Source organism: Anneissia japonica, unplaced genomic scaffold (assembly GCF_011630105.1).
Source record: "Anneissia japonica isolate Jap-2015-1 unplaced genomic scaffold, ASM1163010v1 scaffold1128_len1000024_cov185, whole genome shotgun sequence".
NCBI lineage: Eukaryota > Metazoa > Echinodermata > Crinoidea > Comatulida > Comatulidae > Anneissia > Anneissia japonica.
Window position 1 is genome coordinate 931613 of NW_022705247.1, and position 23042 is coordinate 954654.

General features: G+C 34.5%; 2 protein-coding genes across 2 annotated transcripts; one reads left to right on the plus strand and one right to left on the minus strand.

The window, feature by feature from the left end:
- Positions 1-6166: 6166 nt before the first annotated feature.
- On the minus strand, positions 6167-6769 carry LOC117105462 (histone H1-delta-like). The gene has a single exon (XM_033246612.1). It carries the CDS (start codon positions 6767-6769, stop codon positions 6167-6169), a length of 603 nt encoding a protein of 200 aa, XP_033102503.1.
- Positions 6770-11515: 4746 nt separating this feature from the next.
- Positions 11516-18513, plus strand: LOC117105452. The gene is made up of 3 exons (XM_033246598.1): positions 11516-11567; positions 11711-12030; positions 18030-18513. The coding sequence occupies exons 2-3, from the start codon at positions 11841-11843 to the stop codon at positions 18272-18274; spliced, it is 435 nt and encodes a 144-aa protein (XP_033102489.1). The 5' UTR covers positions 11516-11567; positions 11711-11840; the 3' UTR covers positions 18275-18513.
- The last annotated feature ends 4529 nt before the right edge of the window (positions 18514-23042 follow it).

Sequence of the window (23042 nt, forward strand, 5' to 3'; positions counted from 1 at the left end):
CCATTATATTACAGATATACCTTCTGTGCAGTTAAGGCACTGGGGGTAGGGGTGTTTAGGGAAGAGTAAGACTCTGTAGGGCTGTCCCCATTGACCATGGCAAAAATTATATTTTCATATGAACAATAAGCTCTAGTAAAAATTTGCCTAATACCATTGTCGTATGCCGCTGTTCCATGCTGCTGTCGCGTGCCAATGTCACTGTTGCGTGTCGCTGCTACACTTTATGTAAATAGGCCTTCAGAGGTAAATAGATTATAATACTCCTATAGACAAGTGGTTGGGCATAAAGGAGTCAGATGGCCAAAATGAACTTTTCATTTAACACTGAGGGCCGCACCCAAATTGTGAAATTTCCAGAAAAACCATCATGTATTGTTTTTATACCACTTTATTCTTAGTCCTAATATTAATGTAATGAATGGGTTTTCTAGCCAAAAATAAATGGTAGACAGGCCATAGACATGGGTTGTCATGGGTCACAACTAAACTGCACTTTAAACGTCCATCCATGCTAGAGCCTTAAATCGACTGGTAACCAATTTTAATGATTTTTATTGTAAAAAGTCTGTAATCAGTTATCTGCATATCTTTTAAGTGAATTAAACTTAATTGATTCTTTTTAACTGAGCTATTCATTCTTTTATTTATTTATTTATTTTTTTTTTTTGGGGGGGGGGTTTCCATATTGTATGGTATATTACTGTATCTTTAGTATGTCCAGAATTATAAATAAAATTGTATAAATCACAATAGACAATTTCTCTTAATTGTTATTATTGTTATAATTATAAATATTGTTAACTGGTACTATTGTTGTTCATTTTATTATCTCTTTTAGTTCTTTATTGGTGTATATGTTTAGAATGTTGTATGCTTGCATTACTTTGAGTGCTGATTTTGAGAATAAGCGCAAAATGTTTACTAGTATTTGTGTGCGTTTTGGTAAAATCTGTGTGTATATGATATTGTAAGTGATTTGACAATGTTTTAGGCCTACCCACATAAACGTGGCATCCTATGGACAGCTATGTGTAATATCTTCCAGTCACAGGGACCAAGAACTGACAAGCCTCAGGATAAATGTTGGCTCATCTTAGATTATTGTGTAAACTTTTGGAGTGCCAGTATAATGTGGACAAATTAGTTATGTTGGTTGTTTATAGTAATACACTGGAATGAATTTAAATATAATTTTGTGCTTTCACACTTTTTAAAGACTTATACAAAATTTACAACCAAAACACAACTGGTCACCTTGTATTATAAGCAGTGTATACAGTACCTAACAAGCCCTGTTCAGTGAATCGTTATAATAGTGCTGGAATGCATTCTGTGTAAAAACTTGTTTTTTTCAAGACCACACACTGAGCATGTGACAGAGAGATATTGTTCCTGCTTCTTGAATCGAATCATGGAGGAATTAGTTTTGCAGGGGATTAGTTTTGAAATGCGTCGACAAGTTAATAACAATTTTGGGCCATATTAAGACATAAAAACTCTCTACATGAACAGACCATGAACAAGGATCTAGTCTTGGGGGGGCCAAAGACAGAATTTCCAATTTCAAAAATTTATTTTATATTGTTTCAACCAAATCCGTATGTGTAAATGTGAAGTTATCAGGGATGTAGAATATATGAGTGAGGAGGGAGACACTCCAAAACCCCAAAATCAGGGGGTGGGGGTTAACAATACACATTACTGTGAAGCTGTTGCTGCATATCAGTAAATGACATTTAAATAGGGAAAAAATTATGACTTTTTGAACTAAAAAATTTATACTTTTTTTAACTATACTTGTCAATAAGGTAATAAGATATTGTCCACCTATCCTATTGACAAGGATTAATTAGGTCTAAATCTGGATACAATTCAATTGTTGTATATCCGTAAAATATGTATTCTATTACTAAATGATAAATTTGGCAAAACAATGTTTTAAATGTGCATTTTTCTTCATGTTTGATATTTAGCAAATGATTTTAATTGTATTGCTAATTTGTGTATGTACGGTACTTCAAAACTTATTTTGTTAGGACTTAAACACATGCGAGCAGTTTGCTCATTAAATGGCCTCTTGAGTTCTCACCAGGTGTGCCTGCCTTGAGCAAACAGTTCCCGCGCATGTGACCTACTGTAACAACTGGATTTGCCAGTCATAAGCACTCATTTGACCGGCCAGTCCAGTCTAGGGGTGATGCTAGCTAATATGTGCCATTATTACGACAATATAGGAATTACAGGCGGCTAAAACAGGTTGAAATATGTATAGAAATATATTTTATCAAAAGCTTGATCTCAGAAATTTAGAAATGTAAGTTTTATAGGCACACAGATGTATAGTTTATGAATCTCTATTACGCTTATTGTGTATAGATGAGTTTGAAATCATTCTTGCATGCAGAGTCATATAGTCATGCTTTTAATCATCTTCTTTATAAATATAATCACAGCAGATCACAGTGTACCATGTTGGTGTTTGTTATTGTAACAAATTGTAATTGTTTTGGTGGAAACATGAAATATAAAGTGCGCTTGTGTAAATAGAGATGTGTTCGTTATGAATCATTTCAATGTTTTCTGGGATATTTGCTTGGGGGTAAGAATGTTTTTAAACTTGTCATCTAAACAACAAATGGTCTTATTAATACTAAAGAACTTAAATAGAAGAATGAGCTGCTCCGCGTTTTTGTATTAAAATTGATGGAACATCCGCCCTCCCGCGAATGGGGTAAAATTTGATTATTTTACTAAGTGGAGAAACTACAGGAAACAAACGAACCAGAGCGGCGCCTTTATTATTGCTATATAGCGCCGCCGCCGGGGTAAAATTGCTCTCCGTGTACCCACAATGCCTTTCGAACGGATGTTCTACTATACTGGGAAGCTGTTCTATCTTCTATTTATTATCTTTGCTAATACTTAGCCAATCAGAGCTCAAGTAATTCATCATGCACGCATGATTTCCATAAACATAATTAATGGCACGCCATCCCAAAACCAGCATCAGTACCTGAAGAAAATAAAATTGATTTTTCAATTGATTCTTCCATTCTCCACATTATAAGCTTTAAAATGATGGGTCATTTACTGAATTTTAGTTACTATAGCTAAGGTGAAACTTTTTATACCTTGTTTCACAAACTTTTTTTTTTTTTAGATCGTCAGAGGTGTGCGGAAAAAAAAAATTAAATTAAATGTTGTTTTCTTATTTAGCAAATAGTTTTGACAAAAACATCCAGACGGAGGAGAAAATAAAGATAAAATTATTTATGAATGTTTATTTATGAATTATTGGTGAATGTAAAAAGTGTAGTCATGAGATGGTTAAATGCTCTAAATTAGGAAGAAATATATATCATATCTTATTTTGGAGATTTAAAGGCAGCGGCTGGCATAATAAAAATAAAGAAAAACTTTTATTTTTTCTGAAATTTCTATTTTTTCTTGGCGGCAGGTGTGCTAATTGACCAAAAATTCAATTCTATTTTTTTTTTCCGAAATCATCATTATTGGCGGGCGGCACTAAACAAGGGTACAAAAACAGTTTCGCCTAATGTTATGAATATACAGAGTATAAAAGCTTATTAACACTTGGCCTATAAAAGCCCCTTCCCTGAACCTGGTTACAAGCCTGTGAAGTAGTAACACGGTGACTAGATTTTACTATAGTACTATACAAATCTATTACGTGCAATTCAAAGACGTGCTGTTGTTTGGAATATCCTACCAGAAAACTGTCACTCGCGTCAACGTATTTAAATCTGTTCTGGAGCATCAGTTGGTATGTCATCCACTCAAATAGTGTACATTGTCCATGATGGAGTTCAGTAAGCACAACAAATGTTTAACAACATCATCATTGGAACCTCTGTGTAAATAATCAACACGTATAATATCAGGGGTGGATTTGGTTGGTGTGGGGGGGAGGGAGTCCACCGTCCCCTCTCCCCCCCCCCCACATTTTTTGGGAGGTAAAAAGAAAGAAAGAGAAATTATTGATCGCCCGAAACTCATCAGATGTTATTTCTCCATTTTTTGGAAGGTAAAAAGAAAGAAAAACTAATTATTGATCGCCCGAAATGCCTCAGATGTTATTTCTGGGTACCTAGAAAACACAATTTTCCGGCCATGCCCCTTGACCCGCTAGGGTAGTGTTGTCTCTCAATCATCACCACCCCCCCCCCCCCTTTTCGGACATCTCGGGATCCGCCACTGGATTTTTACTCTCTTTACGTTTGCTTTAAATTTGCCATATCCAAAACCTTCCGATTTCGTTCGATTGTAGCAGCTATAATTTTTTTATTTAATTTTAATTTCATCAATCCATTTATATTTTCGTAACTTTGTTCTCGAAATAAGAGTAGACGGTAACGGTATGATATAAATATTATAAACAACACACATGAAGGTGTCTTCCATTTACAGCCGGGATTTTGGTATATTTACGAATGACAATTAAAACAAATTGCGAAGCTAATCATTCAAATAAATAAATAGTGGAAACGTCTTTAAACACCAATTTGCACCAAACAGTTTGCCTCTGGATTTGAAATGAGCTGAGTAGGCCCTAGACTATTGTAATACACAAATAATTTTGCTCAGTTAGCGATTCAGACTTTTTAACCATTAAAAGCTGACATGACATGGTGCCCAAATTTATGTTGTATTTGTGCTCCTAAAAACAAAAAGTCAGGATCCGGAAGAAAGAAAAAAGAAAAAGAAGAAAGAAAAACATTTGTTGATTATGTTGTACACAACTGATTTTTTTAAAATACACCATAAATGGTGTTTGACAAAAAAAAAATGGGAATATTATTAATAAAATCTTTTATTTTGGAATCAAGATTTTCCATATTATTACAGTACAAAGTAAGGCCTATTGGCCCGGTTATAGAAAAAAAGAATATGAAAAATTGAACTGAATTCAAAACCTACACGACTAAATAGCTTTATGAACTATTTAAAAGAAGCCCAACAGTTTATCAAATGGTAGCATCAATCAGTTAAAGTGCGAAATGTATCAAAACTCAACATACAGTAAAACACATTATTCCAGGTATAGTAGTATACCATAAACTTGCCAATTCTGGTGATAAACTAAATACTGACTTTCTCATGAATTCACCAAACAGTAACGCAGTATTAACAACAAATTTGCTGGCACTGAAAAACTTAGGTTTTCTTAAAAACATTCTGAGACAGTTATTAATGAGATACAGATTTTTGAATTTTAACAACTGGGGGAAGGGGAACCACCCTTTGTCCTCTTTTCTCCAGTTCTTAAATATTCAAAAATCTGTATTAACCATGTTGTTATACCCTCTCGATATGTTATCCTGTATAAATTTGTACAATAAATAAATAGGTCCTCAATAAACCGTTTCCGAGATTTTAGTGAAACATAATTTTTGGTACAACATATCAACAATTTTTTTTTTTGGAGCCTGGCTGACTTTAAAACAATTTGCCAACAGAGGGCGGCAAATAGAAAAAAAAAAGGTCTCCCGCCTTCCCCTAATTTATCTACACTGGCAGAACTTGAAGTCTACTTTAGGATTTCTTTTTTATGCAATTTAATGTTTACCTACAGTCTACTAAAATAAATATATTATTGAAAAATTCGCCCCCCATCTCCCATACCCTTTTAAACAGTACTGTAATATTAATATTGTTTTATTGTTTTGTGAGGGGGCCCTCCTGTTACTTGGGCCTAGCTAGGCCTAGGTTTTGTTTTTTTTTGGTTTTTTTTGTGCAATTGTAATGTTTATGTACAGTTAAGTTTACTAAAATAAATAAATTACAGTATTGAGAAAAATCGCCTCCCACCTCCCCCAATACACTGGCCAGAACTTATCATGGGATAGGCCTAGGCCTAATTGATAGGCCTATAGTCTAGCCTAATACGCCTTTTTATCAGTACTTTTTAAAATGTAATATTATTTTACGAAGGTGGAGGGGGTGCTCTTACTTATTAGGCCTAGCCTAGGCTAGGTAGGTATTTATTTTTTGTGCAATTGTAATATTTGTGTACAGTACTAAAATAAATAAATTACTGAGAAAAATTGAATAGAAACAAAACGACCAGGCATGAAACGCATCAAATCTTTTGTATTTTGATGGCTCTGAAAAGAGCCGTTTGGTTTGAGAATGAACAGTTGATTTACTTCTTTGCAGCCTTCTTTGGAGATTTCCTTGCTGTCTTTGCCCTTTTCCTCTGCTTGGGGCCTTTCTTTGGTGATGACTTCTTGGCAACTTTCTTTTTGGCAGCCTTCTTCGGTTTTTTGGCCTTCTTTGCCGGAGATTTAGCTTTCTTCGCCTTCTTAGCTGCCTTTTTCTTTGTCTTTGGCTTGGACTTCTTTGCAGCTTTCTTTGCTTTTTTAGCGGCCTTCTTTGCTGCAGCTTTGAGTTTAGCCTGTGCAGCCCTCTTCCTTGCTTTTTCTTTCTTTGCTCTGGCAGCAGCAGCAGCCTTTGCTGCTGATACATTTAGCTTGAAGGAACCGCTGGCTCCAACGCCCTTGGCGTGGACGAACTTGCCACTGGCAACTCCTCGCTTCAGTGCCATCTTGAGATGAGTATTCATGTTGCTGTCCACCTTGTAATTGGCCTGGATATATTTGGCGATAGCCTGACGGGAGGAACCACCACGTTCTTTTAATGCTCCGATTGCGGCAGCAATCATTGCACTATACGCTGGATGAGAACTGGCTCGTTTAGGCTTTCTCGCCTTGGCTTTCTTGGGACTCTTTCTCGGTGAAGACATCATTAATTAATCAGATCAGGAACTTCTGGAAATCGCCACTGCATGTAAATTGTGAAGTATGAAACTTTTCGCGCATAGTCGCGCAATATATGTATGTTTTGCGGACCGAGTAGAAGACATCCGCACGCGCTTTTACTTCACGCGCTATCATGCAACGAGTGCAATTTTGTTTGAAATATTGTGTTAAAACATTTATTTCTTGCTAAATTATTAATATAATTTTTGCCTATAAGTAACCTACCATAACTGAAATACATTAGATATACATTGATCTTTCATACTATTGCGATTTTATCGCGAATACATATGGAATAGTATTCGAAAACTCACTTCCAAACTTCGTCTATTATCTTTGAAAACATATTTTTGAATTATCACTAAAATTCCCTTCTTTAAATGTTGATTTTTATTGTTTAGACAATATTGACTCATTATTTGATGTTTTAATAATGTATATCCAAAACTACGTGTGAATATGTTAAATATTTCTGAAGTTATTGTTCATCAAATTTACAAGCTTAACACAAAGTAATTCGTGGCTGGAGCATGGCCGAGCGTCGCCGCTGATGTTGTTATCGTGCTTGTGGTCGTGTGCACAGAATACTGGCGCTAGAAACAACAAGGAATGAGATCAATATTCGTCTTTGATAAAATAGTAAAACCACAGTATATTATCTAGAACCTAATCATAAAACTAATCAATTAGTAATTATCTAATAACGCCTATGTGAGTTTGAAGTACAGTAGGCATAGGCTAAGGCTAGGCCTACAATTTAATGAGTAGTGAAATTCAATTTCAGTTCCAAGACTAGAAGACTTCGCAATATTAATTTAGGATATTATTATTCACCACAACTCTACTTATACTATAGTATAGTATCACAAAATAAGAGAAAATGTTACTACAGGTAAAATCTATAGGCCTAACTTAAGTATTATTATAATAAATATATTATTTTTAATGACCGCATATCACTCTTGTTTTTCTCTCTCTCTCTCTCTCTCTCTCTCTCTCTCTTTTGTGGGGTAACCACCACCACCTTTATTCATCTCCATACAATCAAACAGTTTGATATTTCTCCATTTTCTGGGTTTTCGTTTTTATGTTCTTACACACTTTTTTTTAAAGCTTACATTCTTTTTCTTAAAGCGTATCTTAGGATAATAACGCACTCACTCATTTCTATAAAAAAAAAAATTGAATACAATAAAAATATGAAATAAAATTTTATATAAAAATTATATAAATAAATGCTTTTTGCATATTAATCATCATTGAATATCACTGCGTTATATCTGTACAAGATATTAATGTCAGTACCTTTTTTTGTTTTTGTCTTTGTTTTTTGTTTTTGTTTTTGTTTTTTTATCACTCTTGTTTGTAATCGGTCACGCGGGAGTCGAGCCGAGATTATCACACGGCCTAACTAAGCGGAAGCAGGGGGGGGGGGAGGGGACCATCCCCCCAACTTTTTCTACTGGGGGCCCTGGCCCACTTTTGTGACTGTTCCCAGCACCAGCAACAAACATTTTACGAACGCTGAAATGTGATTATTATTATTATTATTATTATTATTATTATTATTATTATTATTATTATTATTATTATTATTATTATTATTATTATTTTTATTATTAGTATTATTATTATTATTATTAATAATCTTATTATTATTATTATTATTATTATCATTATTATTTGGTGCTTAGAGACCTTGTTTATTTGCGCCTTATAAATTGATCTATTGATATTATTATGAAATATAGATTTATTTTTTTCATTTTCTAACGAACATTACAAGTTCCCTTTTTGAGTTGAGCAACCAAATGTTGATTGACGTCTGTATACACGTTCTGTAAAATTTCCTTGAAACCCACCCTCGAGCATGAAGAAAAAAAGAATAGGATCGCCCGCCTTCGTGAATTCTGTGTTTAGCAAAGATCTTATAAACACAAGATAGCGTTCTCCGCGATTTACGCGTAACAAATAGAAGCGTCAGTCAAGGTTCAAAAGTTTCCCATTGAGCAAGAGGGCGCCATTCATGCGCTATTACCGAAGAGAAAAAGTAATAAGTTTTGGAAGAGGGCGTCCTATCTGTTGCCATGGATCTGAGATGGTTCCTGTTCTGCTGTTCACAGGCGGTGTACTGTATGCGATTTTTTTTTCCGTACGAAACATTTACATGAAACTTCACTCGGGCCATCTCGGATTGACTCGAGTGAGTACGATACGAGGAACAAGATCAGACACTTCGCAATGTCGTGACGCTCGAGTTTTACTATTATTGCTTAATCATCTATAATAATAACTGCTAACCTCCTACCCTATCGCGTTGTTTTGTTTTGGTGACAACATGGCCGGTGTAAGTCACGTGATTGAAACCGAGTTGGCCAAACTCTCTCTATCTACGGCTCTGCTTATTACAGAATTTGCACGCGTAAATCCCGGAGAACGCTATCTTGTGTTTATAAGATCTTTGGTGTTTAGGCATAGGCCTATGGGGGAGGTAGGCACTCTTTATGGAGCGACGCTCTATAGTCAGGGAGATGTAAAATTGTTTACATCTCCCTGCTCTAGTTCTCTTTATGCTAACCATGAAGATGTACAGTAATTGTAACCAAAGCTGATTGGCCAACAGTAAAACTTCAAACTAGCCAAAGATTCCATAAATCTTTTTCTTGCCGCACTACACTCTGTTCTTACTTCAGCCCCAACCATGGTGGTGCTGAGGTAGTACGTAAATCCTCCATCTGTGAAAGTACAATTTAAATTATTAAATGTAGGCGTAACTGCTAATCTTTTAAATAAAATCTCTTACGTCAACTCGGCCAAAGGGGAACATAGATTAGTGTTTAGTGCGAGTACGACTAGGAACGTACAATGCATAAAGGAAAGTACACGATTAGAATCAAATATAGAATTAAAGCTTTTGTACAAAAACAACATATCCGAAACAAGTCTACGTTTTAGGGCTATATTGAAAAAATGTAGGCCTAAACTTTTCACAAATTCGGCCAAATATAGTTTGGCCGTGACTTTCCAAACGTTAAGGCCAGGCGTGAACATAGTCAATAGAAAATGGAACCCATAGCATTGAAAACGCGCTAAAAGTACTGCCACGAAATAGGGGGCGTCCTACACAAAATTTAGAAAATCGTACGTACGCATTGCTAGCTCATTGCTCGAATCTTTTAAAGGCCACGCCCCTTATTTTTGCGTTCCAACGAATCCCCGGCAGTCGGACCTCTCAGCAGTTTTATATTCGTTGATACAAACTGAAGATCTTAAGCATAAAAATTATTGTTTAAAAAAATGTGGACTCTGATATTTATACTGGATAATGATTTAAAAAAAAAAAAAAAAAACTTCTCGTGACAGAAAAATTATGGGTTAACATTTTTTTAAAACACACTATTTTATGTTGATAGATAATTTTTAAAAAAAAATTGATGATACTTTTTTGGTATGTTTATGGGACAATCTGTTAGTTAGTAGGGCCCATATCTCATGTTAATTTTAAGAAATGGTCACATTCGTAACTTTTTAAAAATCTGTGTAGGGCCTAATGTTTTCGCACGTTCAAAAATAAAAATGGAAAAAAAAATGGACGGGATGCTGCAAAACGAAAGGTGGAGAAAGATGCAGCGTAGGTATCTGCATGTATCCAGTTCGCCTCCAATTGGACCAACAAGAGACCATTTTTTTGGGGACCTAAAATTTGGGGTAATCTGGGTTTCGGTCTCACAGGCTAAAAGTGGGGAACATGTATTGAAAATATGGCATCTCAAAAAGTGAAATTTTAAAAAAACCACAAAAACAATAGGGCCTACTGGAAAATTACTGAGCAAAAACAATTCGTTCAAGTGGTTAAAAATCACCTCATTTTACCTTAGGTGCCAGCTACTGGCCCCCAGTAGACAGGTCAAGTCCCCTCCTCCCCCACCGGCCAGAGCTCGTCGGGCAGTCGGACCAAAATAAAAATAGGCCTACACCAACCAACACTTCACAGTCTGAGAGTGCCATTTCCGGCCATCCAGAGGTCCCTATTCTATAGGAAAATCTAATTTGGGAGGAGACACCCCCTCCCAAACCCTCTCCCTGCTCGGGCCTACAAGCTCAAGTCCCCCTGTCGGATAGCTGAGCTCCCCTGCCCAGAAAATATAGGCCCTATCCTACAGCCGCTACTCCTGACCCCTCACTTACTCATTGAGCCCCACCATTCGCGCCCCCTTATTAGGCCTACCCCAACCTCATTGAAGGCGATGACAATAAAAACAGAAGTCAAGTTGACGTATTTTTGAAACATAATTTATTAAACACAATATTTCGTCCACTCCTGTGGGCTTCTATTATTCTGTCTCTTATACACATCTAGATGTGTATAAGAGACAGGTGTGTGTGTGTGTGTGTGTGTGTGTGGGTGTGTGGGTGTGTGTGTGTGGATATACATTGTGAAATGATGTAGCACGTTGATAGGCATGTAGGATAAACCTAGAAACAACAAGCCACAATTGCAATTAAATAAACGTAAAAGCAGACGCCTTTGTTCGGTTTATTTTCCACGTTGAACTTTTGAATGTATATACATTTTTGTTTTTTTAACGCACATTTTCAAAAGTGTGGGTACCACTTATGTCACTGTAGTGTCTAAATAAATTACTTAAAAGAAAAACGAACGGATTCTCAACTAAACAGGAGAAAAATTGTGAAAATAAAAACGGAATAATGCTAAGAGCGCCCTCTTTTGATGATAACAAATCTGGTGGTTGTTTTGTTTTTGTAAATAATAAGTTGGGCAAAGTAAGTACTCCAGTTAGGCTTACCTTAGTACTCTCTAGGCCAAGACTAGGCCAGTAACTTATGTTGAATCTTGTTTATTGGTGGTAATGTAACTGTTTTCAAACACGTTCCTTATTTATCGACATTGACTGTGTCTCTGGTAGCCTAAACTCGAATAGACGGCAAGAGCGAGTACGCCCCCACGACTGAACGTGAGAGACGGAAGAGAGAGACGGATCGAGACCCGAGCGACCACTCTCTTTCCACCAACCACCAGACAGGGCATTCGAGTCGATGGCCTTGGACGCTCAGTTGTACACGCCGGTTATTCCTTCTAAAATGGAATCTTCACTTGAAAAAGACTCTGGTTTTGAGGACAATTTCGATCCATACTCAACCTTTAACCAACAAAATGGAGTTAAACGACCTAAGGCTAAACCAGTCCTGCAGAGGGGAAAATCAGAGGATTATTTGGCTGCACTGGGTAAGAACTGAACTGTTTTATTTAAATGTATTATGATTAATTACAGCCTTATTTTGGTAAGATTTACACAACTTCTCGTCCAGCTTACTTGTGAGAACCTCCTACTAATAATGTACTCAGTAATAATAACAACTTTGTTTTTAGCCAGAGTTCTCGCTTCCACCTGTCTAGAATTACGTCCAGTTCGGCCGCACACCAGTTCGGCCGCGAGATATTCAATGCCCAAATAAGGGTTATTGTATGGAACGCCGATTAGTGTAATCGATGCGTGAATTAAATATCACAGTCCAACGTCTCGATCGAATTGTTGAAATAAAGAGTATAAATAAAATGTATTGTTTGTTTTTACTTCTACTTAGAAGAACACAATACCATTTAAATATTTAATTTAGTACAAGTTTTATTAAGATTGATTGTTTTGCAGAGTAGTTTTCATAGCATAATTTTTAGTTAAGAAGTGTTTTACATTTATTTTATCCTGCAAAACATTCTAAGTTGAAACTTTATTGGTTGGAAGAAATTTAATTTAATCATATCTGTAACTTATCAAGAAACTTGATTTATATTTTGGAATAAAGTATATAATCAATCCTGCATTAAAATTATATATGTATGATAACAAGCGTACCTATTGCAAGACGATTATAAGTTCCAGAAAAAAGTGATTGATTGGTTAATTTAATTTACCTCATATGCAAACACGATGATATAAGTGACCTATATATCAAATAGTGGTAATTAATAATAACTAAAATAAAGTGATTTTATCAGAGTTATCATTAATTAGGTGTAAATGAATGAAAAATATTCTACTTGGAAATAATGCATTTAATCTATTCATGAATGGAAATGAATTGCTTTAATAGGTATCAAGCTGCCAGTACTAAGTTGCCTATTAACAATGAATTCATTGAGAAACGTTCCCACAAGTAGGGTCCAATGATTCTCTTGGGAGAATAAAAACACAAAGTTTTGTATGCCACCAATTCAAGAATGTTATCGGAGACGAAGTCTTTGTACGCCGCCAATTCAGAAATGTTATCGGAGACAAGGAAAGAATGTCAAATGCTGAAAATAGCCGACTGGCTTGATCTCTGTACATGGAAACTGTACGAACATGTACGATGGTTTAGGAATGTAGTTGTTCCCCGAGTTGTTCATCTATACAGACCCTATAATGTAGGGTCTGTGGCCATGCCCTATACGAGTGGTGGTTTCCTGTGTATTAATTATTTTACATACAAGCTTAATTCAGACATTGATATGATCATTAACCTCTGTTGTGTGTTATAACAGTATTATTGCTCGTTAAACCAGGTTGAATTTTTAATCAGTTGGTGAATTCGCATTAGGTGATTCATCAATCGGCAGACACTGTGTACACTCGTTCTGCATGAAGAATGGGCATGTTTGGCCCTATCCAATACAAATGTAACCAGGGAAACGTGTATTTATATTGTTACCTTCTCAATGAAGGGCATTTACAGTTCTTTATTTAAAGTTCTTGATTTTAGTACGATGTATTTCGTGTTTTTGTTTCTAAAGTAATACACAGAATCATTGAAAAAACATTGCCGGTCGGCAGCCTGTCAGCGTCGGTCGGAAATTTTGAGTGCCGGACAGGGGCATCAATAATGTGATTTTTTTTGTGGCGTTTATACTTCCTGCTTCAAATCAGTCAATCATTTAAGAACGTATAGGCCTAGACATAATATACAAAGAAACATAAAGCATCAAATACTCTAAGCATTAATAATATTACGAAAAATATAATAAAAATCCATTGATTTGGCAGTATATTAATATTATCTTTCTTCTTCTTCAGTAATATGCATCGACACTGTAATATGAAAATAATAAAATCCTTTGGTTTGATTATCAACATATAAATTAGTTTGTTTCAAATAGATAAAACGAAATATATGCAGGGGTGGATCCAGGATTTGAAAGAGGGGGTGGGGGGGTTCAAAATGTTCCAAAAAACCGAAAATGAAAGGGGGAAAATTTTGATTCCTAGATGGCCAGAAATGAGCTTTCCCAACTTCTCGGGTGTCTTTTAAGGTCCTTTTATTTCTTCAAAATTCGAGGTTTTCCCTCTCTTAAAAAAGGTCAGGTGATTTTTATCTCATTCTCTTAGGCCTATACATAGAGAGAAAAAAAACAAAGACATATGCAATATATTATTATATTCCAACAATATTGAGTAGACCTAGTTGGATACGTAGTCTTTCTTCCATGGATTAATGAACCGACATTCCTGAAGAACGCACTTTTGTATATATAAATTAGTACAACGTTGAACCAAAAACAGTGTTTTTAATATTATTTAATTTAAAGCTAGTTTTTTTGTCCAATCTGCTACATGACTATGCTAGTAATTGGTAGGTTAGCTTGCCTTTTGTAAGCCAGCACCAGTAGTAATTTGTTGTTTCTTCACAGGGATGGGGGGTTCATTTGAACCCCCCTGAATCCGCCACTGATATGAATCTTAAAACATTATTATTAACTTACACAAACCTAATAAAATTCACTGTTCATTTGTTTCAAATAGGGAAAACGTAATACTGTACTGTATATGAATCTTAAAACATTATTATTTACTTACACAAACCTAATAAAATCCACTGTTCATTTGTTTCAAATAGATAAATCGAAATATATGAATCTTAAAACATTATTATTAACTTACACAAACCTAATAAAATCCAAACTCATCGCAGTATTAATGCCATTGAATTGCTTAAAACCACATTAATTAATTTGCAGCATAAATACCTGATATTACAACACAAAATCATGTATCTGTAGCAGCAATAGATTAACCACACGCACAAATAATAAAATTCATTTCATTTGGTTTGATTATCAACATATGATTGCATAATAATGTACATTCGTTTGTTTCAAATAGATAAAACGGAATATGCCATCTAAATCATTAATAATTAACTTACACGGGACTAATAAAATCCACTGTTTTGGCAAACTAATAGCAGTATATTAATGCCCTGATTTCCTTAAAACCACATTAATTATTTAGCAGCAACAATAGATTAACCACACGCACACATACAGCATGCACAGCTTTGCACCCACTTGGCGTTCCATACAAATATATCGCGGCCGAACTGGTCCTACACCGCCTGTATCTGACTAGTTTCTCGAAACCTAGTGTTTGTGGCGAGTCCATGTTTGTTGAATGTTGCCATCATTGTCATACAAAAGTACAGCATACTGTACTGCTGGGCTTTTGAAAACATGATGGGTGTGTCAGGGAGGAATAGCCATATTTATATTTAAATTAAAAGGCAATATACTGAAAAAAACCATTCTCTGGGAAAACACAAGGCATGACTATCAGTTAAAATTAAGTGAAGGTTTAAGCATCATATCTATCAAGTAACAAGAAAAATATATATTTTGTCAGTAACATTCAAGCACACTTTTTAATGTGTAATATCAGTACTGACCATACTAAACCTGCTATTAATGTTAAAGACCGCTCCAGCCGGGGCAGGCCTAGAAATTTACTTTTTCAGCCACTAGCAACCTATTGCTAAAATTTGCTAGTCGTGAAAAATGTATCTAGCAAAATGAGTTGCTCATCTAGTAAAATATATTGATACCAACCCAACATATTATTTTTGGAAAATAAATTGTATGAAAATAACAACTAATGATTATGATGTACTTCTATTGAAATTTGTGTGTATGTTGTAATATAATATTTTCTGTTATGGTGAGTGTAGTACAATATATATCACAAAAAAATAGCCAAATGAGTGTAAGTAATTGATTTCTATACCTTGTACATCTATTCATTGCAGTTTCAGAACATTTTAATATGAAAAAAAAATCACAAATACAAAATAAAAATTAAATAATTATATACTTAATTTATTTTTAAGAAAAATTAAGTATATAATATATATTCAATTTTTATATTGTATTGTATTTTTGTAACTTTTCTTTCATATTTTATTTCACTTAATTTGTTTTAATTGCTAGGCTAATTACAAGACATTTTGTATAGATATTCCAACTAGCAATCATTTTTTTTTTATTTGCTGGTTTGTGATTGTTTACCTAGCAATTATGACAAACCTACTAGCAAATTGCTAGTTTGCTAGTGCGAATTTTGAGCCCTGGGGGTCATGGAAGGGACAGTGCTTATGAAATTTTATCTGATAGGGACCTATTTAATATTTTTTTTTTTTGCTGATAGCTGAATTGTTAATTAAGTTTGATTTACAGAATAAGAAAAAAAGAATCATTAAACTACAATTAAGCCACTATTCTTTATACAGTGATCGCATCATGTTGGAATGATTTCTAAATGGCCAATGTTGTGTAACACTCTACAGTTAACATGAAGACCAAACAGATGAACAAAATTAGAACTGAAATCTTAATTCATATACAAAAATAACATATCGTGCAACAAATAACTATAAGTGGGTGGCAAGATTAGATTTTGTTGAAATGTTGAAACAATGTTACATGTTGAAACAATGGTTTTCCTAGACAATTAGCTAGCAAGCTTTTGGATAAATTTGTTTCTGATACTCCTAAGCCTAATGATATTAATGATGACAATGAAAATGTTAGTAAGGATATTACTAAAATTTGGGTACATATTCCATACATTGGTCGTCAAGGAGAAATACTCCTCCGTAGATGTATTGGCAAAGTCAAAAGAAATCTAACTAAAGATGTTAACTTCATTACTTTCTGGAAAACTAAAAAAGTATCATATTTCACCTCAACCAAAGATGTAACGCCTAACGAATATCTTAGTTCTGTTGTGTATCATTTTAAATGCCCTGGCTGTGAATGCGAATATATTGGTAAGACAGACAGGTGCCTTATAACTAGAATATCTGAACATTCTACTGTCTCTAACAGTGTCATACACAATCGTATTGAGTCTTGCGATGCTTTTCAATATATTTTAAAACTTCATAATTTGCCTAACACAATTAAAGATGATTTCATTGTTAATTTCAAATCTCTAATATATTCTAACACTGCAATAATTGATAGTTCTCCCATCCCATTTACTATTTAAAGAAGCCCTTGCTATCCATCGCCTTAACCCTAAATTAAACTGTGGTCTCAAAGCATCAAGAGAGTTGTAATTGTTTATCTAATGTAATCTAACCCAACTTAATTGCCTCTTTCATAATCACCATTATGCTTAATCACCATTGTTATTGTACTAGCTTTTAATCCCCTCATTTAAATATTGTAGCATTTTTTGTAAAAAGTTTTCTCATTCCTGATGATTACCCAATAAAGGTCGAAACGTTGAATCATGGCCTCCCCCTCTTTATTCGGAGTAACGTTCATTTTATGTTATTGAAAAAATGTAATGATAGCTTTTTGACTCTTAATATTTCAACAATTTCTCCAATTAAAACCAAGTATTCTGTTTGCCTTGCATATAATGTAGTCAACATGTTTAAAAAATAATTTTATGGTCAATAAATACACAATATCACGATGAAACAAAATTTATCTAATAAAACATCCGCAATCTTATAATTAACATGAACAGGTTCTTTCTTAAGGGAAATAAATATAAATTTACACTTAGAAACATATTCCAACGGAGGACAGCATCAAGATCCTCCTGAGAAACTGACATCCTCAGTGATGACAAAACACGATACAGTTTTAAGTTTTAAAAGTACATACAGTAAGCAGTGTGAGTTGTCGACAAAATTAAGCATAACATTAATGAATAAATTTTTTAAAAGAGGTCCTATGCTGGATCGCTGCGGTGCACAAGAGGGTAGAATACATGCTTCCTTCCAGTCAGAATAAATACTGTAAATAACCACATTAAATAACTGTTAATTAAATCATAGGAAGAACCAGTAATACTGAAAATTTTAATTTTAAAAAGAAGTTGTTATTGTTGTTATTGGGACAGGCAGTAGATGCTTTTATAGAAAAATCATTAAAAATAACATTACATTGTGTTTTACATTTGATAGCATTAAGGACTGTTGGAAGAAATTTTGCTAGATTGGTTTGGGTGGATCTACCAGGAATGAACCTGTGCTGCAAAGGACTAATGGCAGGAAGGAAAAATAATGTGTTCAAAGATTTTGGAAATGGAGGAGAGCAAAGAGAGACCTGTAGTTTACAATTTTTTTTTCCGCGGGTGGGGAGGCGTCAACTTTGTGAATTGGGCATTAGCTTTCTTCCATTGATCTGGGTAATTACCTTCAAGTATTGATTAATCGAAGATTTTTTTTTAAAGGAAAAGCAAGTAAGACAGCCCCGATTTTTAAGATAACATTACTGAGGCCTTCGCAGCTATCTGCCTTATGTACACAGAACTTAGAAAAACGGTCAGTTACTGCATTGATGCTGACAGCATCCAGCATATATTCAGAAGTATCTAGGTTTGATTAAGCATTTTATTACTATTTAGTTTTCATGCTACACTTGCATGGTGCAACACTCTTCAGATAAAATTACCTAATGACTAAGATAGATTATTAACACAGATTAATTAATTATAATTAATTAATCTGTGTTAATAAGTGCTATATATATATATGTTAATAAAAACGCTGTCAGTACACCATACTTAGGGTCGAAATGGCTCCATTCCATGTTAAATCTTGTATTATTATTATCATCATCATTATTTGTTTGCATTCATTATTGTTTTGTTTATGTTATGTACCATATAATTGTTAATGGTTTTGATTGAGTAATTCATTTGTTGTTTTCTGCGTCTTCAAAAACAACCACGCAATATCTTCTAAAGTAATGAATGATAAAAGTAATTGTCTAATCTGCAAATGGTAGTTTAATATATATAATTGGAAATGATGATTTTAAATCAGCAGTATGCACTCGTGGGTGGTGCATTATTACATGCAGAAGAAGCGACATCATTAAGATATGAATGATAAGGTAACTCCACATCATCCTCTCCCAAAATATTGCAGTGGATTAATTTTCTGAAAAGGTCAAATTAATGGTAAAAAACAATTCATTTGATGTGAATAGATATTGAAGATTTACTTATTATAGCCACTAATAAAAACTATGTGGTGTAAGTATTGTAATATATTTTGAATTACCAACCACATTTCTCACCTTGTAATCTATAATTAGAATACAGTATGTATAATAAATTATGATAATGGCTAACAGTGCACTAGATTTAATTTATAAGCAAAGAACAAATAAACAATAATTCTCCAGTGTAATAGTGAGTAAGGGAAAGGAAGCATTCCATCAAAAACACAATGTGGTTGCTAAGGCCACAAGCATGTAAATTGTCCTGAGACATTATTCGGTTAATTAGTGGAAATAAAAGCGAAACCGAGATTGAAGCTTTGGAATTATAATTGTAAGTTTAAGGATGTAAATTTATAGAAGCATTTATTGCTAATAGTTTGAGACTACCATGTGGATTAGTGATTAATCCAGTGGATAAATACTGTAAATACTTTGATAGCAATGAGCTTAATAATACTAGGTCAGAGTGCTTTTGATGCTAGTACCTAGCTCTACATTTTTGGTCCCAAGTGTAAATATTGATTGTTCTAGTCCCTAGCTGACATACAACGTTGAAGGTTCAATTCATGAAATGCATTTTCCTGTGTAATTAAAACATAGAAGCGGTTTGGTAAAGCTGGAACGGTTTGGTTTCCCAGCCTCAAGGTCGGGTTTGGATCCCTCTCTGTGCATTTGATTGTGTCCTTGGGCAAGGCACTTTATCTGCATTGCTTCTCTCCACCCAGGAATATAAATGGGTACCTTGTGGGGTCACCTGCTCCTGCACTGATTACCAGCAACAACAGTTAAAGCATTACCCAATGACCAGGGAAAGGAACTGCGCTTTATAACCTCAAGGAAGAGGCACATTATAAATGCCTGTACCAGTTAAATATCACAATACTCAAGAGTCAAAATTTACAAAAACTTAAGTAAAGGTATTAGTACTGTACAACACATTAACACATTCTTCGGAAAAAAAACTTTCAAACCTTAAAAAGATAAAAAGATTCTGTCCAGAAAATACACATTATTCATATAATTCTTTAAGTATGTTAGTACTGTAACATTTACACACCAAGCGTAAATAATGTAAGCAATGCTGCAAAGACAGAGGTTTATTTTGGCGGGTGAGGGTGGTGGATGAGGGGAAGGAAGAAGAATCTTTGCCTTAATGAACAAAATGAATGTAGCATACCAACCCCTAAATAAGAACAATAATTTGCATTTTTGTCTCTTGTCTATGGTTGAAATCTAATACTAGCACTCCCTTCAATAAGGACCCAAAACAAAACAAAAATAGTCCTTCTTATTTGTTAAGGAGATTGAAGAAACCAAGAAAGTTCCCTTTACTTCTTAAGTTGGATGACCCAAGAAAAATCTCTATCCTGAAGAGGATAACCCCAGGGGAAATTCTCTTATCCTATGTTGAGAATATCATGGCAATTATTCTATTCCCTAACAATGAGTACCCCACGGAATTTTTTTTTTCTGTTTCAGATGCAGCATTATCAGGAAAATTTCTCCGTAACAGTATAATTCACTTTTCCCTTTGGCTTGTTCACAATGTTTAATTTCATTACTATGTACCCAGGGATGGGTATTCTTAATGAATGTTTAACATAAAGATTGTCTATCCATTTCGGTGTACTGTACGCAATGTTAAATGTCCCTCGAGGGAGCTGTAGCAGTTACACCCACTTAATCATGATGCATGCACTGCTCCAAAATTGGATGTGATTGGTCCAGTGATCACTTAACCTAAATATTTTTTCAATTCTCTGTATTTGCACTACAGTATGCAGTCTTAGGAAATGAGACTACTGTGGTTTATGTTAAGCGATGCGGGTAAGTAGTAAATCCTTGCCGAGCCGCTAGGGCACATAGGGCTGGAGTTTATCCCCAGTTTCCCCCCCCCCTGTCTCTTATACACATTCGGATGTTGGTCCACAGTAGGTTACTCCCAGCTGAGTACCCATTGATACAGCTGGGTAGACTAAAGCAATGTAATAAAGTGCCTTAGGGTACAAGTGAAATTCCCAGCTAAAGATTCAAACCCCAATCTGGAGGTTGCAGAACCAAACTGTATCCACTGAGCCAAACCACCCCTTCCTAAAGCAATGTGATATTGAACAATATTATTCATTTACATTTTCCTGATGTTCAAAATTGTTTAGGCAAAATTGTAATCAAAGTACTCTTTTTTTCCAATTCTGAGAATTTGGTTTGTTATTGCTTATTATAAACTGGTTTGAAAATTCTGTTAATGCTAATACATTATTTGTCTAGGACTGTATACAGTAGTCAATTTACTTTTATTAAAACAACCCACTCAATCAATGCTTTATTGTTATTCTTGTGTTTACATTTGTATTTCAAATTTAAAAATTATATACATACCAGATTAGCCAAAAAGTAAACTGAATTATTCCATGGCAAGTCAAAAGATATAAAAAAGAGACTTGCTATATAATATTTTGTATACATAGCTAGCTCTTTCATTTGCAAAATATATTCTCAATTATAAATTCCTATTAAAAAGATGCTCTTAATAGAGATTTTACCAGAAATTATGAAAAATTATTGAAAACTAAAAATGTGAATGTATGTATTGTATGTACAAGCAAATTATTGAACAAACTGATTTTTGTGTCTGGAATAGAAAATTGAAGTAGCCTAGGTGTGTTTTTTGCTATTAATTCTGCTTATAATTTTATAGTATTCAACTCAACTAATCATTCCAGAGACATCTGTCTTTTGTGATTTTTGACGCATTATTGATGTGATTATCCCACACCTGGTCATGTCTGCCAGACATCTAAATCTGTCAACTTATTGAAGAAACACACTTTGACATGACACTCCAGCATAACATCTACCCCCAAAGGTGTAATGGTACGAAAAACAAAACGAGCATTATGGATAGCGTTTTGAACTTTGTAAGCAGTATAGTGTGCGTCCACACGTTTTAAGCGTACTATCCATGTTCAAGTGTCTATTCTAATTATATATTTATACTGAAGAATGACATTTATCATCGTGATAATAGGTTTAATTGTCAGTCTTCACCTAGGTTAATAGTCACCAAAGGATTATAGTAAAGATCTCTGATTTACAGAACACTTCAATTCGATTTGGCTGACCGCACTTTCACATTTCATTTCATTGGACATGCACACACTGAACAATAGTTAGGCTACTGGTTTTTGTTTTTTTTTTTGTTTTTTTTTATTGAAGCATCAGTCAACCCAATCATATGATGTGGTAGGCTGCCATTTAAAGTAGGCTACCAACAGGGTTACCAATTGAGGCAGTACTTAAGCTACTGTAACAGTGAAGTTTGTACTAGGCTACCAATTGATGTACCAGTCAAAGGAATGTTTCTAAAACAAATCCAAAAATAATATCACTAAAGCAATATTAAATTTGATAGCAAACATCTCCATCAGTGATGTACATTACCTATATTATACAAGTGTATTGGCATGGGAGAAGGGCATGTGATATGAAAGTGAGGGGGAAGGGGAGGACTAGGCTTGGGATATGAGGTGATTCTTAACTACCTGATTATTCTTTCTTGTAAGAATAGTAGTACAGACTTTAAACTCCAGAACATGGCAATGTTATTATGATTTTAATTGAAATGTAAATTTCAAAAACTAAGAAGCAGTTGGGTATTGACCGTGATCACTCTTAGCTTATAAAGAAGTATAAAATACAATGAAAACGTGTGGCATTGTAATGTTCGTTTCTAAAAAAAGCATGTTGGAAAATTGAAATAAAGATAAATAACGTTCAAAATATCCGGCATTCAGAGCAATTACACAGGTCAATATAAAGTGCATACGGGGTTACTAAACCTATTGTTGACCTGTTATAATGTTTCAAGTATTCCAACCTAACAGTAACACTGGCCATTTTTCACCAATTGCATCCCATTATAAACAAGTACTTTTGATTTTGTAGTAGCCACTTTGTGTAAGCTGAAC

Coding starts and splice junctions, on each gene's coding strand:
- LOC117105452 (XM_033246598.1), top strand. CDS start 11,841: ATGGCCTTGGACGCTCAGTTGTACACGCCGGTTATTCCTTCTAAAATG. Junction 12,031..18,029: donor GGATTATTTGGCTGCACTGG/GTAAGAACTGAA, acceptor TACATTTGATAG/CATTAAGGACTGTTGGAAGA.
- LOC117105462 (XM_033246612.1), bottom strand. CDS start 6,769: ATGATGTCTTCACCGAGAAAGAGTCCCAAGAAAGCCAAGGCGAGAAAG.